This window comes from Varanus komodoensis, unplaced genomic scaffold (assembly GCF_004798865.1).
Source record: "Varanus komodoensis strain SLA01 unplaced genomic scaffold, ASM479886v1 scaffold15, whole genome shotgun sequence".
Classification (NCBI taxonomy): Eukaryota; Metazoa; Chordata; class Lepidosauria; order Squamata; family Varanidae; genus Varanus; species Varanus komodoensis.
This window is the reverse complement of record NW_025335440.1, coordinates 8,869,829-8,887,725: the sequence shown is the minus strand read 5'-3', so window position 1 is coordinate 8,887,725 and position 17,897 is coordinate 8,869,829. Positions and strand designations below refer to the sequence as shown.

General features: G+C 48.6%; 1 protein-coding gene across 1 annotated transcript in view; it reads right to left on the bottom strand.

The window, feature by feature from the left end:
• VILL (villin like) overlaps positions 1-17,052 on the bottom strand; it is a 33,877-nt gene extending 16,825 nt beyond the window's left edge. The window contains exons 1-8 of the mRNA XM_044425336.1: positions 16,978-17,052; positions 10,195-10,269; positions 6,239-6,435; positions 5,828-5,936; positions 4,712-4,822; positions 3,898-4,097; positions 2,389-2,467; positions 2,034-2,132 (exon numbers count right to left, since the gene is read on the bottom strand). Coding sequence (XP_044281271.1) covers positions 2,034-2,132; positions 2,389-2,467; positions 3,898-4,097; positions 4,712-4,822; positions 5,828-5,936; positions 6,239-6,435; positions 10,195-10,269; positions 16,978-17,052 — 945 coding nt within the window. The remainder of the gene's footprint in view (positions 1-2,033; positions 2,133-2,388; positions 2,468-3,897; positions 4,098-4,711; positions 4,823-5,827; positions 5,937-6,238; positions 6,436-10,194; positions 10,270-16,977) is intronic.
• Between the last annotated feature and the right edge of the window lie 845 nt (positions 17,053-17,897).

Genomic DNA, 17,897 nt, shown 5'->3' with positions numbered 1-17,897 from the left:
AAGTCTATCGGGGGCTTAGAAGTGGGGCTTCCACTGTCTCTATAAAACTTCTTGCCCTTTGCCAACACTAGCCAAAATAAAATAATTACATACGTAAATTTAAAACGGTCTTATTACCTTTTCATTTGCCTAGGAAGTGCCAGATCCCAACCTTTCCTGTACAGTTTCCTGCTATTATTTCCACAATTCACACTGTGAACACTGATGCTTATGCAGTCAAAACAGCACAGACAGGGAGTCGGTTTGGGGATTTCAGAAGTTTAAAAAACCGTTTAGGAGAAACAAGAGGCTAAGTGCATGCAAATGATGCCAAAAACAGCCCCATGAGAACTCAGTGTATTCAGTGGCCACAACATCTTGAGTGCTGGGGAAATAAAATTAGCTGGGTGCCGACAAGGGTGAATGGAATGGAGTTTTCTGGCAAAGAGTGTGGCTGCCAGAAATCCTACACAGCAGTACTGAGTGGGATGATGTACGTGGCTGTCCTGCACCAGCAGGGCATTGGACCCGATGACCTTCATGGCCCCTTCCAGCTCTCCTATTCTATGATGATATGATTCCACATTACAACATTTAGTGGCAGGTCTAATTTCACATTCTATTGACAGTCACACTTTTAACCTCACAACAACCCTGCAAGGTTGGTTGTACTGAGTAGTTATTGACACAATGCCATTAGCCAAAGGCTGACACAGAACTCCTGCCCCGATGAGCAGAGTTTCAAACCCAGCTCTCCTTGACCCAAGCCTCACATTTTGTCTGCACCAGCAAGTCTTCACTAACTGTTCTTCCTTGATTTGCACCTTAATTCCCGGTCCTGATAGTGACAGATTTTATTTTCCTGGGCTCCAAGATCACCGCAGATGGGGACTGCAGCCAAGGAATTAAAAGACGCTTGCTCCTGGGGAGGAAAGCTATGGCAAATCTAGTCAGCATACTAAAAAGCAGAGACATCACCCTGCCGACAAAAGTGCGTACAGTCAAGGCGATGGTTTTCCCAGTTGCAATGCATGGCTGTGAAAGCTGGACCATAAGGAAGGCCGAGTGCCAAAGGATTGAGGCCTTTGAATTGTGTTGCTGGAGGAGACTCTGCGAGTCCCTTGGACCGCAAGGAGATCAAACCGGTCAGTCCTAGAGGAGATCAACCCTGACTGCTCTTTGGAAGGCCAGATCCTGAAGATGAAGCCCAAATGCTTTGGTCACCTAATGAGAAGGAAGGACTCCCTGGAGAAGAGCCTAATGCTGGGAACAACAGGTGGCAAAAGAAGGAGGGGACGGCAGAGGATGAGGGGGCTGGATGGAGTCACTGAAGCAGTCGGTGTGAGCTTGAGTGGACTCCGGGGGATGGTGGAGGACAGGAAGGCCTGGAGAAATGTTGTCCATGGGGTTGCAATGGGTTGGATACGACTTCATGACTGACAACAACAACAACAACCCGGTTCTGATTGGATTTCCTACCACCTTCTTTTTAGGGTTCTCTTGTTTCCTTAACAAATGAATGAAATGTTTATTCTGCCCAACTGGCAAATGTTGTTGAAATAATTTGCAATTCCAAGAATTTAATAGGAAATATTATAAAAATATAATAATAAATAGCATATTTGCATTGTTAGTGTATTTTAGGTTTTATTTATTCATATATAGTATTTGTAATGAAATTTATTTTTTATATTTTTTCCTTCCAAGGAACTCAAGCCAGCTTACCTATTTCTCCTCCTCCTCCTCTCGATTTTATCCTCATAACTACAACAACCCTGTGAGGTAGGCCAGGCTGAGAGTCTATGACTGGCCCAAAGTCACCCGGGGGACTCCATGAGCAAGTGGGGACTAGAACCCGGATCTCCTGAGTACCAGTCCAAACGCACTGGCTCCCATCTGCTGTGGTATGAGCAAATTTCTTTTAATAGTGTTATTTTAGGCATACCCAGTGACTTTTTAAAATCGTAAGCACTCTGTTTGTATGTGTAAATAACATTAACTGATAATAAACAAATCAACAATTTTCTGAGAACTGGTTTGATCACTCAACTCACCACAGCTCGGCTGAATGCTGCTGCCTTTTCTTCTTTGCTGGAATCTTTTCCCCGCCAGACGTAAATCTTAAAACCTCCTTGATCTAAAATGTGACAGTCCTGTTGAAGAGAAAAAAGGTACAGAGGAAAATAAACCTGCAGAGGATTGAACTTATGGCTCTGGGATTACATCCATCAGATCCCTGACGGGCTGGAAGGAACTTCTCACAAGAGGGAAACAGGACTGGATATGAAAGGGCACCGAAATATAAATTGGATAAATTGTATATCCAACATAAATTGGATATACAATACTGGGCACCCCAAAAGCAAGCATATTCTTAACTCTCTCCAACACGGGCTATGTATTACCTACCTCGTGCTGCAAGAGGTCCTGTGTAAGGGGCCGTGTAGCAATTTCTTGAACCACCAGGTCCTTCCCATTTTCATAAACGCTGTGGGCAGAAACAGGCAGTTTAAATGGAGAGGACTTCTACAGAATCAAAGGCCGGAGCAAAGAACAGTTCCCTCAGGTTTAAATCCTTGTTTTAACCCCTTAAGGTTGAGGCAGAAAAAATTCCCATGGCTTATAGAGGGACTGGTCCCCAGGAAAGGCCTTGGTGTACCATGTGGCATTATGAAGACAGAATTAAACAGTTGCATATCTGCCAAATGCATTTATCGGAAGGTGCTTGGGAATTCTTCACACAGCACAGAGGCTGAAGTCCCACTGACACCTTCCTGATCCTAACCTAGACAGGACAGCTCTTTAAAAGACAGTGTGGTGTAGTGGTCAGGACTCTGGGTACAAGTCCCTGCTCAGCCATGGAGCCCATTGGGTGACTTTGGGCCAGTCACAGATTCTCAGCCCAATCTACCTCACAGGACTGTTGTTGTGAGGGTAAGGCTGAAAACAGGAGGAGGAGAAAGATGTAAGCTGCTCTGAGTTCTTTAAAAAAAAGAAAAATGGTGGTTTGTAAATCTAATAAATAAATATATAAAACAGGGTTTTTTTTTTCTACCCAGGGCTGTTAATCTGCTATATCTACTTTTGGTTTTATTGCAGAATCCAATAAAAGCATTATACAAGAAGCCTTTTCCTCCCTGCTTTTCCATGACATAACCTCTAGGTGGCACTGTGGGATAACAGAATAGTGCAAATGCATAAGCAAGAAAAGTGTTTTCTTTTGGTTTTTAGATAAATACTGCACTTTCCCTCCTTTTAGAGACTTCACCATGCTCTTTAGACATAGAGGCTTATGATGCCGTCTAAAGTACTTGTGAGCAACTACGAGCAGTGAATGACAAAGACATGTTAAATGCCTCATACAGAAAATCTCAAGTGTGAACCATTGGCGTGTCAAATGGGTGGGTGGGATCTCACAGGGCGAAAAGAGTGAATCAGTGGTGGTGTGGGGGGGGGGAATCAAATTCCTCCATTACTTAAATGCCTCTGACACCTGAACTCTGCCAGGAACGGCCAGCGGGCACCCAACCTCTGGAGCCAACCCTGATTTTGGGGGCTGCACTTATTTATTGTAAGCTGTTCTGAGACATTTGTAGGGGATGGTAGAGAAAAGGCTTTCAATAAATAAAGAAATGAATCAATTTAATAGTAACAAAAGCATGATTCAGTTTCCTGCCAACGGATTCTGTTTTTGCCATTCACTGATTATACGAAGTAGGCGCTTTGATTATTTGATTATTATCTACATCTCTTTCCTCATCTCAGAATTTGGGATGTCAGCATCCCAGAATATGTTTTTGTTTTCAATGTTTTTTTTTAAATCCAGAAAACTGAGACTCGTTGCGGCCATTGGTTCTTTCGGGTGGCAAAGGAGAAAAGGAAGAGCAAGCCCCCAGAGCCCGTGGGTCAGAAACTTACTGGTAGAGACGGACGTTGGCTTTCTGGAGCTCATCAGCTTTAGCATCGGGCATCGCCTCTCTGAGATCTCGGTGCCGTTCGCCGAGTGCAGCTCTCATGATCTGCATGAGCTCCGGGCAGTCTTTTTCGTTGTCAATGATGCCGATCTGAGCACGCCCGCCTCGCTCTCCGTCCCGGATGCTCCGTGCCAAAGCCATTGCCTGCCGCATAAAGGAATGGAGAGAACTAGAAACACAAGATCCTAACTTGAAATTCTGAAGAGCTGTTGCTGCCTGCCAGAGTTGACAAAACTGGACTAAATGGACGAAGGATCTGGCCCAGTATAAGCAGCTTGAATGCCTGGATGCAAACATGAGAGGCAGTGTGGTGCAGTGGTAAGAGCGCAGGGCTGGGACTCAGGCGATCTGGGTTCTAGTCCCCGCTCAGCCATGGAACCAACTGGGTGACTCTGGGCGAGTCACAGTCTCTCAGCCCAGCCTACCTCACAGGGCTGTGGTTGTGGGGGATAGGATGACCAGCAGGAGACGAATGACGTAAGCTGCTTTGAGTCCTTTGTAAGAAAAAAGGCGGGATATAAATTTAACAAATACAGAAACACCTTGCAGCTGTTGTGTACTGAACCAGCACAACCAGTGCGTTTGTCACACCACAATGCAGGTGCCCGAGGAGGAGGTGCTGGAAGCGATAAGGGGGTCTCCACAGGGAAAAAAAACCCTCCCCTGCTCTTATCCAACTATTCCCCGCAGTGGCCAGGTGTATGCCAGCTACCAAAGGGAGCTTGTCCACAGGCAACTGCACGGATTTCCACACTGACCCTCGATTTCTCTGTAACGTTGCACAAGGGCCCGTTCCACTGGATCAACACCTTGCCAAGATCCAACAGGAAGGCGTCTCCTTTATTGAAACTGTCCCACGTAAGATCTACCTGTGTGGAAGTAAAAGAGCACTGGATGTTTACCAGGTCATCTTGGGGAGAGCAATTCAAGGGGTGAGCTGTGGCAGAGCTGGGGTCCACTGGGATGCAGCTTCACCCTCTTTCTTGGCCGGGGTGCTGACATCATCTGCCCCCCCGCCTCAGACGCCCTCCTCTGTGAGGCACAGACTTGGGAGAGCGCTGCTAGAAACTTTTTGTGTCAAGCCACAATCCTCTGCGATGCACTGGGATTCTCTGGCAGGTGCCCAGACGATCCTTAATGCAATAAATAGCGTGAAAAGGGATTGCTCACGGTTGGAAGTTCAGCGAGTCACAATTTTTCCACTTGTGGGTGGGTGGGTGGGAAGGAGATGTTGCTCCCCCCAAGGCGGGGGAGGCCCTTATTTATCACATAAAGGGAGGGTCAAAGAGCGCACCCAACTGCACAAAATTTGGACGTGCTAATTGATACATTCTGATGCACATCTACAAAGAATAGTTCTTATAATTGAAATCAACCAACTGCACATTTCATCATAGTGCATGTGACCCGGTGACCCACTGGCTGCAAACTGGGGACAAGCAACCCTGTGGATGATTCTGCATCTTTATACTGTCCAGGAAGCTTCGGCTACGGGCAGTACAGAAATGGAAGAGATGATGATGAAAAACTGGGAGGGCAGCTGTCCTTCCAGAGCACGGTCTTCCGGCAGCCCTCCAAAGAGAGGACTGTCCTGTCTAAAACAGGACACATGGCCTGGGCACCCTCTGTAAGTGCTACCCAGCCTTCAGGGTGGACTGATGCCAGCTCGCGTGGGAGCGGAGGAGGACAGCAAGTGGCAGGAAGCAGAGGGAGGAGGAGCTTCTGGCTGGAGAGGAGAGCTCCTGGTGGTCCGTCGGTGGGTCGGAGCAGCAGCCGGTGTCCCTGCAGGGGGTTTTGCTCTCAAACCGCAATGTACTGAGCATCACCACTGCCATGACGATGATGGTGATGAAGCCGGGTTTCTCCCTGCTTACCTCCGTAGCCGCCACGTGCTTCTTCCCTTTGATGTGAAGGAGACGTTTGATATTGTACACATTGGTCTCCACATGTTTGAACCCTGACGCAACTCCTCCCTTCTTGTAGCTGTTGGAAAGAACGAGAGTTTCATTACTTTTAACTCTGTGCTGCATGGAGGAAGTTAAAACTTCCAGAGGGGGCCAGGTTGGGAAAGTTTTGCTCTGCATGAGCCACTCCAGAGGAGCAACATTGCTGTACTCCTGTGTAGCGGTGCCATGGCTTGCAAAAATAACGACTTCAGTTTAAAAGAATAAATTACTAGTCCTCATTGAAGTTAACAGTTTTCTGAACATGGGGATAGTGCAAGAGGACTGAGGCAAGCCCCTCTGAAATGGACTAGACTTTTGGTTTCTTTTTGCATCACTCACATGATGCCATTCTTGAAATAACTTTTAAAGGTCTCCGACTCGTGTCCTTGCACCTCTCGGTGTTGCACAGGGTTCCCCCCAAGTTCGTCATCCAGCTGAGTCACATAGAAAGCCGCTGCTCCCTGCTCGTCTTGCGAGGAATCACGGCCGATCCAGTAGTGCAGGTCGGTGGAAAATCCAGTCCGGGTTTTCTTGTTCTAAAGTACATGAAATGAAGTCGGGCAAAGCACAGTTTGGGTTGGGAAATGAAAAGCGCAAAGCGGGGGAGGGGGTTCCCTTTGGGGGGAAAAGGCAAAAAATAGCCAGAGACTCAAAAACACGATGCTAGAAGCTAGAGCTGGATATCGCAGCAATTTCGTTTCTGGATTCTGGACCCCACTTTTCGGTTCTGTCATTTCCAGTTCAGCTATCATCGATGTGATGAGACACAGGTGTTCACCTCTGAGAGGAACTCTGCACAGGGGCAGCTTCCTTCCTCTGTGTCTATACCAGCTTATCCCACCCAGGAGCCCTGAACACCCATCATCCCCAGCAAATGGACTAGCTCCATAAAGCCTGCGGGTGGCTCAGTGGGACTGGAGAGATGCTCTTGATAATTTACGAGATGTGAGAGGTACATTTTTTCCTAGGGAGGCTGATGGTTCCCAGTAAAAGGGTCTTAAATGCATCTTCCAAAAAGAGACATGTTTTCCCCCCCACTATTCCCAAATCTAAGGATGATGCAGTCTAGCCTTTGCGGGTGCTGAATTTGTTCCGCTGGCCCTGAGTGTCAAGATGATTCAGATTCGGAGAGCAGGGACCACGTTCTGAACTTTGGGAGCCGTCATCTTTCCCAAGAGGGTCCATGGCCCACGAGTCGGTGGGCATAAAGAACAGCCCTGCTGGATCAGACCCAAGGTCTATCCAGTCCAGCACCCTGAACACGCGGTGGCAAGCCAGCTCCCTACTGGTCCCCTCCAGCAGGATGGGTGCCAAGCTCCTCAGCAATGGGCGTCTGCAGGCAGGCCACCTCTGGTGAAGGAGGGAGCCCATGGCCAGCAAGACTAGTGGCCACGGATAGCTCCTCCCCCATGAATCTGTCCCATCGCCTTTTAAAGCCCTCCAAATGGGCGTCCATCAGCACTTCCTGTGGCAGCGAATTCCACAGTTTAACTACACATTGTGAGAAGGGCTTCCTTCATGGGATGACCCCGGGTTCAAGGGTCAGGGGAGAAGCTGAAAAATGCCTTTCTGGCCACTTTCTCCACAGTGTGCATTACTTCAAGCGCCTCTGCCACGTCCCCCCCCCCACCTTCTTGCTAAGCTGAACGGTTCCAGCTGTTCCAGCTGCTTGTTGCCCTTCTCTGTATTTTTTCAACTCAGACATGTGTGTGCAAATATACTTTTTATCCCTCCATTCCTCCAAATATCTCAGTATAATACATGAAGTTCCATACAATCATCACTTTATTTGTACAGCAACCGAACAAGGTAGGTTAGGCTGAGAGTCAAGGCCAGTTCTGCAGCTGAGAGATTTCAGTCTGGGTCTCCCGGGGCTCCGTCGAACAGCCTGAACTCCACACCACACCTCCTGGGGGATTCTGCACCAGATGCAGAACAAAACTAAAAGCAAGGTGTTGTTGTTTTTTAATCCGGTAAAGCCATGGCCAGATTCCATCTCTGATTCACCAGACCTGGCTTGTATGTGCCAACTCATTAAGGAACCCAGGGCAGAACAAAGAAAATCAAGCAATCGCCAGCTTGGCTGGGCACCCGATAAGATACCCCAGGAGCTGTCCCCCTTTTCCCCATTGCAATGTGCTGGTTCACCTGTCCCTCACCTGGCCTCAGGTACGGATGGCGTGGGAAGGAGGCGCTGCAGGGGAGTGACTCACTGGCTCTCTGCCTACTAATCAAGCAAGCGGCTGCAACGAGGAGGAAGAGGAGGAAGGCTTGTGCCCGAGGACCCTCCAAAACTGCCTCTGGGCAGTGCCCACCTGTGCAGCGGAGAGGCCACCCCCGGAGAGGCCAGGCTTCGCCTGTTAACAGGCAAGGCAGGTGCGGCTCACGGTGGGAATGCTCTGCCCAGGCAGCTCGGTAAAGAGATCTCCAAGGGCCAAACCCCTTCACCTGCCCAAAGGCTCCCCCAGGGAGACGCGATCAGAAAAACAATGCATGTCCCAACACGCTGGGCCGCTTTGCTCCCAGCGCCTTCCCACGGTAATCATTCGCCCATCGACTCTGCCACGGGGTTGCCATAGTAACCCGGGCGGCGCGGGAGGGGCTCCCCGTCCACCGGGCCAGGCGGGCAGAGCTGGCTCCAGGCGAGCGGTGGCCAGAGGAGCCACGGCGGAGCCCGGGCGCCCAGGGGGGGGGGGGGGGGGACTTAGCGGCCATGCAGCTCGTGGAGCCTCTTCCATCCCCAGGTTATGGGGTGCTGCACCCGTCCGACACCTGCCTGCCACCGGGCTGGGAAGCAGCCCTGCCGGTGCATCCTCTACACAAGGAAGATTTGTTGCAAATGCTCCGTTTTAAGGGCTGCGCTCACTAAACACCCCCCCGAACAGAACCCAGGCCAAGCAAAATGGTTATTTCTGTGCATGTTTTACCATACTGTGAACAAAATTGAGCAGAGCCGTCACTGAGGCCTAGATGACATCCATCAAGCAGCTGGACTCTAGCTGGAAGATTAATCCTCTCATCCGGATGGCACAAAATCCACGGATGCACTTGAAACTGTAAAGTGGGATGGATCCAGGCCTTTGCCTTTTGTTGACAAATCCATTCCTTGTAGAAGGTGCTGCCACTGAATCTCCCCTTTTCCACCCCCTCACCAGCCCACCCTATTTGCCTGGGTCCCCCAACTCACTAAGTGTACGATCCTGTGCGCATTTTTACATAGGAAATAACTCCCAGAATTCCCAGCCTTGTAGCATTTTCAGGGGTGGCCTCCACCCCCCTGGTCACGTGCCTTCCTTCTGGATCAAGCCCACTGACAGTTTTCTTTCTATGTACAAAAAATTCATAGATTTTCACTGGGGTGCTTTTTTTAATCAGCCAGAGGAAAGCATTGGGGATATTTTAAAAAGGCACATTTTCCCCCTAACAAAAGCATGCTAAGAAAGCCCCGGTGAGTAACTTGACTCTGATGCATCGGGAGGCAGACATGCCTCCCACCACTATTTAAATAACTAATTATTTCTTGGTTTGCATCTATGCATATGCTTTAGGATAAATGGCTCCTGTGTGAGCCTATGTCCTGTTCAGGGCAGGCTCCAGGTGGGGGGGCTTCGGGACTCTTCCATGGTCCCCTGCCCTCAGCAGTCTGTTTTCTCAGCACTATGGTCACCAGGCCCCCCCCCACCCCTCCTTGCCTTCCCCAGGACAGACACCGTGTGCACAGAAGACTGGCCTGGATGGTGTGATCCAGGATCGTCTTCTCTTCATAAGAGCAGCAGTAACTGGTGGGCTCTCATCTGTCAGACCCCACTGGGGAATGGGCCCTGGGCACGTGCCCAATCATGCTTACCCTGGCCCTCTTTTTTGGGGGGGGGGATGCACTTCCTCCCACAGTGAACATGGAGCCTCTAATAGCAGCTAATATGAGGCTCTGATCAATCGGCCCTGCAGTACTTCACTTGCAAAATGACCCCATCCACATTTATGTGGTCGATCCCACGACGTGGTGACGGACCTGCCCCAGCACCCATCGGTCTGGCCGGCTTTGATCATTTCAGAGTTCATTCCTTTGATGTTCTGAAATGCTGACACCAGAGATAACCAGAGATAAAAGCCATGAAAGCCTGCTCCCAAACCATCATCCCCACCTAGTGCAGGGTTGGGAGGCTTGTAGCCCTCCGGGTGCTGTTGGATGGCAGCATCAGATGCCCTTGTCCAACAGCAAGGAGTGGTACGATCTGCAACCAGCAACACCTCGAGGTCCATGCAGAAGGGAGCGTGCAGTCTGATTGACTTACGTTTATGATGATGTAACAGTCCCCTTCAAAGAAGCTCCCATAGGCCCTTTCAGGAACAGCCACCATCTTCATTTTCTGAAGGCAAAAAGCACAACCCTCCAGTCAACAACATATGTGGGTGTTCAGGGTGACAACTTTCGGGGCAAGAGAGGTACTCCAATGGCTAGAAAGCGGGGAAAGGCCCCGGTGTCAGCTTAGGCTGGAATAAGAAAAACGGCATCACAAGTATAGCAACATGTCCAGATGAGAACAGTTTAATGTCTGAACGGTATAGCAGGACTCTTTTCTCCAAATGTCTCCCAGGAGCATCTTTTGGAAAGTTGCAGGGGAGGCGTGTCTACCCTTCTTCTCATTTATTTATTTGTTTATTCCTTCATATAACAACATTACATATGACAGCAACAGGCAGCGGTCCTTCTAAACACCCTTCCCTGGCCAGCTTCCTGGTGCATATGCTGAGTGGGAGATGTTACAAGCCATGAAATGGGCCTGTGTACCAGGAAGGTATGTCAAAGGTGCAAATCCATGGCTTATAAATCAGAAAGTCATTGCGGTAGATAAAATGCAATGTTAGATGCTCTTCAAAGGCACTTTGTAACCCTTCCATGTCCTCCGTTCTTCCTGCCTCTGTCTTGTTTAATCTAAGGACCATGCTCTGGAGGAGGTTAGGTCAGGACTAGCAGTAGAAACGGCTCATGGGTGAACAGCCAGTGAATAACAAGCCCTTAAGCACCAGAGCAGCCTTGGTTTGGAGAAGGTACCTGGGATTGTAGGGTCACAGTGGAAGCAGTGGGCATGACAGCCAGTGAATGGCCCCAGGCTAGCTGAATGAAGAATGACGGGAACTAACCACTATACCATATTGCCCTGCTTTAACTCTAGCCGTGGGCAAACACTGGCACCTCTGGAGGGGAATATGTAACTACGTGTGCATTAGCAGATACACCCAAGCAGGTCAGGGTGGACCAGCTGAGCTCTATGTGAGGAATGTACGCCACTGCCCTGGCAAGAGGCAGAGGAGGCAAAGGGCAAAGCCACTGCGCCTTTAAGAGTTGCTTATGCCTGCAGAAATTTCCCCTTCAGCACATCTCTAAAAAGGCAGGCACCCTGACTTCTTTGGCATCTGGCCAACCCCCCACATTGGCAATGATCCTCACCCACCACTGCCAACAGAAGGAATAATTAACAGGAACAGACCCTTTTTCCTAGGCAGCCTCACTTCCCCCCTGCCAAAATCTTACCCTTGAAGTTTCCATGCATGGCAGCACATGCATATCTGGATAATCTTGCACATAGTTCTTGGCTTAACCCACTAAATGAAGTTTTCCGCTTCACCTCTAGCAAGGTTTGCAAAACCGGACAAACTTGTTGGCTGGAACCAGGAACTGGAGATATTTTGATATGCAATAGCCCAGGGGTGAAGACACAGGTTCTATATGTGAGCTTTAGGGCTGTAAGTTGTCAAGCTCAAAGTCTTTAATCTTGACTGAGCCAGCAATACTTTAATTAGACCAAAGGCAACCAAAAACGAACCAAAACTCAGCTGAAAAACACCCAGTGGCAAATTCAGCTGAAACACATTCACTGGATTCCAGGGTCAAAACTACAATGCTTTTTTCTGACAGAGTACTGATATTTTCGACAGTTGTTTGAAAAGCAGACAGTGAAAAGGTGACAGTTTCCCTCAACATCCTGAGGACCAGTTAGCCAGTGACTGGATCTGGAGAATATGATAACCCATTCTGGCTACCACAAGATGCGCATCACCCTTTGCTCCTGCCAGCTGGTGTCCAATCCGCTGATGCTTATACTGCTGTTTCCCTGAAGAGCACAGAGTCCTTCTACCTGCATCCCATCCCATCTGTGATTCCGGCCAGGGTACCAGCACCAGGGCCATATGAGTGAATAGGGTGACAGTGCGTAACCCATCAGGGTTGATTCCAGGCAACAGAGCCCGCGCTGCACCGTTTCTGACACTCGTTCTCCAGTGTCTGGAAAGAATTTGCCAAAACGGAGAACAGTTTTTACCACTGCTGAAATTTTTCACGAAAGGCTCACCCTACCCATGTTGTCTCAAAGATAGGCTGGACGTGCACAGGGTGGGCGTGTCGTGAGCGGAGCCGGCTGGTGCCAGAGGTCAGACGAGATGGCCCGGGAGGCCCCTTCTGACTCGCTCTGTTTCTGTGGTTCTGTGTCTCAGGTCTGCTAGAACTTAACGATCAGCCTTCTGCTGGTTATGAGCTCCCATCACAATTTAGGTTCCCCACCACATACGATCACGCTTCGCACTCACATGGGAAACAGTCAATGCCCGACATTGAAAGTCATGTGCAAAGAAGGCTTAATTCTGTGTGCTGCACTTGTGTGCCACGTGCAATGAGCTTGCACTAAATTGTGCAAGTGGTTCCCCAAATAGTTACAGAGGCCCCTGTGGCAGGAGGTGCTCTTGAAAACAGTTTTTCTGGCAAATTTTTCTTTCATTCCGGCCATAGCTGAGCATGTTGTAAGACATACCCTAGAAAAATATGCGTGTCTTCTTGGTCAGAGAAAAGAGCAGACAGACCAGTATGCATGAATTTTTTAAATGCCCCTATACAGCTTCTTCCCTTCTCCTTTAGAGAAGGCCAGGTTTCAGACCTTACCTTACGCCACACACACAAACCTCCTATCACAATCTCTGTCTGGCCACAGGCTGCTTGAGCTTTATGGAATGCTAAGCGGGGTCCGATAAGAGTTTTATGGCCAGATTCAGGGCAAGTGATGCATTACTCTTTCTGGAGCACCAGAGATACATGTCTGATCTTGCCATTCAAATGCGTCTATCAGTCAAGTCAACCCAATGCCATCCATCAAGGCATCAATAAACTTCCCGGCTTTGCAGCTTCTCGGATGCAAAGAAAAAAGGATAAAGGATAAAGGATTTAACATCTATATGAAACCGCTGGGAGAGGTCATCAGGAGGTGTGGGCTGCAGAATCATCAATACGCTGATGATACCCAGCTTTACCTCTCGTTTTCCACTAATCCAGGTGAGGCAGTGGCTGTGCTGAACCGGTGCTTGGCCGAGGTAAGGGAATGGATGAGGGCAAATAAACTGAAACTCAACCCAGACAAGACGGAGGTCCTGTTGGTTGGTGGATCGGGTTTCGGAGAGGGTGGATTTGACCTGGTCCTGAATGGTGCAACACTCCCTCTTAGGGATAAGGTCCGCAGCCTAGGAGTACTCCTCGACCCGGAGCTTTCTTTGGAAGCTCAGGTGACAGCGGTGGCGAGGAACGCCTTCCTTCAGCTTCGGCTGATTAATCAGCTGCGCCCCTACCTGGAGTACGACTGCCTGGCGACGGTGACACACGCGCTGGTGACTTCCCGCCTAGACTTCTGTAACGCGCTTTACGTGGGGCTTCCCCTGAAGACAGTCCGAACACTTCAATTGGTGCAAAATAGAGCTGCCAGGTTGCTGACGGGGACAGGGCGTTATGCTCACATGACTCCAGTCCTCCGTCAGCTTCACTGGCTTCCCATTGAAGCCCGGGCCCAATTCAAGGTGTTGATTATGACCTATAAAGCCCTAAACGGCTTGGGTCCTGGCTACCTGAACGAGCGCTTACGTCTGTATATGCCCAACCGCCCTTTGAGATCTGCGGGAGAGTCCCTTCTCCGGGAACCCTCCATGAAAGAAATTAGGAGAGTAAGTACCCGGAGGAGGGCTTTCTCTGCGGTGGTGCCCAACCTATGGAATTCACTCCCCAAAGAGGTCCGCCTGGCACCGTCGTTACTGGTTTTTCGGCGCCAGGTAAAGACCTTTTTATTTAAACATCATTTTAATTGTTAAAACATATGATCTGGCCAGGACAACTTCTTCTTCCTTCTCTTTCTCCTCCTATATCTTTATTTACTTAATTTATACTGATAATTTTAACCTTATATTTGTAAACCAATGTATTTTTTGTATTTTGTATTTAATGGTAATTTATTATGTGCTATTGTATTTCATTGTATTTTATCGTGTTGTAAGCCGCCCTGAGGTTTCGGCAAGGGGCGGCATAGAAATGTTATAATAATAATAATAATAATAATAATAATAATAATAATAATAATAATAATAGAGGGGCAGGAAATGTTAAACTGGGAACTACCCCCTTTTTTGGGGTGGGGGGAAGGTTACTTTGAAAACCTCAGCTTCACTGTTGCAGTGATGAAGTTTGTGCTTGGCTTTGATCATATGGCTTTGATTCCGTACCGGCTGAAAGAACAGCACGGGCTGGAAACATGACCCCCAAGGAGTGTCACTGGAAGCAGAGGTCTAATTTGCAACCAGGCTAATAAATATGCAACGGCTGTAATTAAGAAGGGCTGGATTTCTCGTGCCTTTTGGTTTACCGCTCCCAGAGGTGCAAAAGAGGGTGATAAAAATAAAGTTAAGAAGTGGGAACTTCTGCCCCATAAGTGTGTCCGTCATTTCACTATTCTCTGCAGTCTGATTATGGCGTAAAGGCTGCCTTTGGGCGCTGCAAGCGATGCCTGCGGCGTATTCCAAGGTGCTCGGAATTCTGCTCTGGATGCATCTGGAGGCAGAAAAAGGGGGGAGCGCATGGCCCTTCAAGTGCGGCAGCATTTGCTCCAAGATCCCCCCAAGGAAAAGGCTTCGGGTCCTTGGCAGTGCCTGCTTTGAAGGGGAGGGAGAAGATGGGACGCCTCTGGGCGGCCTGCTTTGCCTTCTCTATACAGCCCAAGACCGAAGTTCTGTGGACCATTCCCAACAGTTCATACATAGTTGTAGCCTATACTCTTTTTTGTGCCAGATCAAAACCTTTTTATTTAATTGTTATTTTAAAAACTAATATTTTAACATTCAACCGTCACTTTTTATTTAACTTATATTTCCTGGCTATTTGTTAATTATATTGATATGGTTGTTTTATTGTGTTTTGTTTTAATGATGGTAAGCCGTCCCGAGGTGCCATGCATAAGGGACGGCATATAAACGTTTTAAATAAATAAATAATACCAGAACTTGGAAGCCTGTCAAACAGTCTTGGGCACAAGCACAAAATGGCCGCCAAAGTTGGTCACAAGTTGGTCGAGTCATGGGCTGGGCCTCAGGAGCCTGGGTTCTGGTCCCCAGTGGGCCATGCAGCTCCCTGTCCTTGACTCTCAGCTCAGCCTACTTCACAGGGTTGTTGTTTTGAAGATAAAATGGAGAGGAAGAAGAGCCACGTGGGTTGGGCTCCTTGCAGGAAAAAATGCGGGAAAGAAATATGATAGACAGACAGACAGACAGACAGATGATAGATGGATAAATGTGTGTATGGATGTGCAAACAGATATGCTTGGGCCACCTGTTTGCAATTGGTCTACTTTTAAATGCTTGCTGAGAACAACATTAGGAAAGACACGAGCGCCACTGTCACCTGGTGGTGAGACTCACTGGGCGACTTTGGGCCAATCACTCAGCTTAACCTACCTTACAGGGTTGTTGTTCTGAGGATAACAGGCCGCTACGGATGCTGCCTTCAGGAAGGAGAGGAGGAGAAATTATGGGGCTCAAAGTAAAACTGTCCCTTTGTAAGGCTGTGCTGACTGAATAAGGAACTGTGAAAATTCTGAACTTCTAGCATGCATCTGAGATTACTGCAAATCAAAAGAAGCTATGCCAGATATTGGAATACCAACAGGACATCCATCCCAATAGGAAATAAGGGGGAAACAAGCCATTTGTCATGTTGGCCCAAAGGTTATGTCTCTGTGACAAAACCTGAATCAAAGACGTGGCAAAGGACGTATTTATTTTGATGGGGTTTAGAAGTAAAGCCAGCAGTAAGAGGGAAGCGGAGTTTGAAGGGGGAACAGGAAGTGAGGAAGAGGAAGGAATGGAGTCAGTGTTAGAGAGGCAAGAAGAAAGCAGACTACCATTACTGTGCAAGAAGCCACCTTTATTCTGTACGTGTCGTTGGGAGCCACTCCTTTGGTTACAGAGACCGCGTCCCATGAGACAAGGAGGCGACAGGACTCAACCCTTCCTCGGTTATCTGCCCACCCTCCCGAAATGTCTCTGTCTCAAGCTGTTTTCATGCCTGTCAGTTTCTCTTGCCAATGTAGGTCTGAAACACTCCCCCAGCCCTGCTTTTCTGGTGGTAAAAATTGCTGGGAAAAATAGCTCCGCACAGAGAGGATTAAGCACCCATACAAATTAAGGTGCCCCTTCACTGCGAGTCCTTTGCAGCAGAGGAAGCGTTATCGGCACTGAATGCAGATGCACTCCAAAGCATAGTCTGGATTTAGAGGAAAAGAGATAACTACTCCACAGACACAGAATTGCTTTCGAACTGCATTTCCCAATTGTGGAAGCAACAAAGCTCAGTAGATAGCATACTTGTTCTCAATTTCTTATTATTTATTTTGCATGACTGTACGGGATTACTGCAGTAATCCGTTCCATGCATGCAACTTAAGCCAGGCATAACTGCATAAAACTCTGAAGCGGAGAGAAAGAGGTCCTGTGTTCCATCAGCCGGGCCAGTCCTGATCTCAGACAGAGTGGTGTGGCTGTCCCAGGGTCACTAATCCGCAGCCAGCTGGCTGGTCTCTCTTTTGGTGCACTCTGCTTAAGCTCGGCTGCAGCGGACCATCCCGGCCCACTTTTGTACATGGGCTGGAAAGAGGGACACCTGAATTTTTGCTTCAAATAGCAGCCCAGGATGAATGCTCTGCCCCTTGGACCTCAGAATTTAGCCACACTGCTGATGGAAAACAGTCCCCGTGGAGGCCTTGTCTGTGCCGTACCTCTATGGTCCATATCTGAAGGCCTGGTTTTCTGTTGATCGTCGGGAGTGCGACCTCAGCTTCTGCATCAGTCATCCTTCTTGGTCAAACTGAAAAATAAAATGGGTGGTGGTGGTGGTGAGGGGGGGGAATAAGGTAAAAACACCCAAAGGACAGGTGTTGATAAAACAGTTGAAAACAAAGTCTCGATCCATACTGCTGTCTTGATTTACCTGTGGGACTTGTGCTACATTTCACATAGGAAATGCATAGCCAGGAATAGTGCAAGGTATGACGGGAACACTCATTATATGCCTCTCCCCCCCCCCCCCCGGCTTTGCTTTCTGTGACTGTGTCTGTAGGAGCAGCTCTTTCTGCAGGAATAAATGGGGACGATGTCCAAAGCATGGAGGGAAATAATGGGAAGCACCCCAGTTGCTAGAGGTCAAGTTGCCCTTAAATGCACAGGAACAGGGAAGTCTGGCCCCCAAACGCGCTGGTCCTCTGAGCACTGCATTCCCCCTGACTCAAGATTAGGCTTCCTGTCTCTTTACTGGCTCCCATGTGCAAGACATGCTTGAGGCTGGACGCAGGAGTGACCAATTCTGGAAAAAACCAGATGTCCCTTGACTGCATTCCAAATGTCTCCTCCAATTTCCATTTTGTTCACCTGTGAACAGAACGTTGGGTTAGATAGTTGTTTGCTATGATCCTGTAGGGCTAGTCTTACATTCCATTCTCTCTACAATCATAAGGACTAGTGACTTCTCAGGACACCAGGCTCTGGGTCCATTGCTTCCTCCTTCCTGATACCCAGTTTGGTGCTATGCATCATGCTTTGGGCATGCGGTGCACACCGGCTCTAGGTGGGGCTACTAAAAATGGCAAGGAAAAAATCAAGGGGCATGGGCAGTCACCCAGAAAAAATTGACAAGATAAGC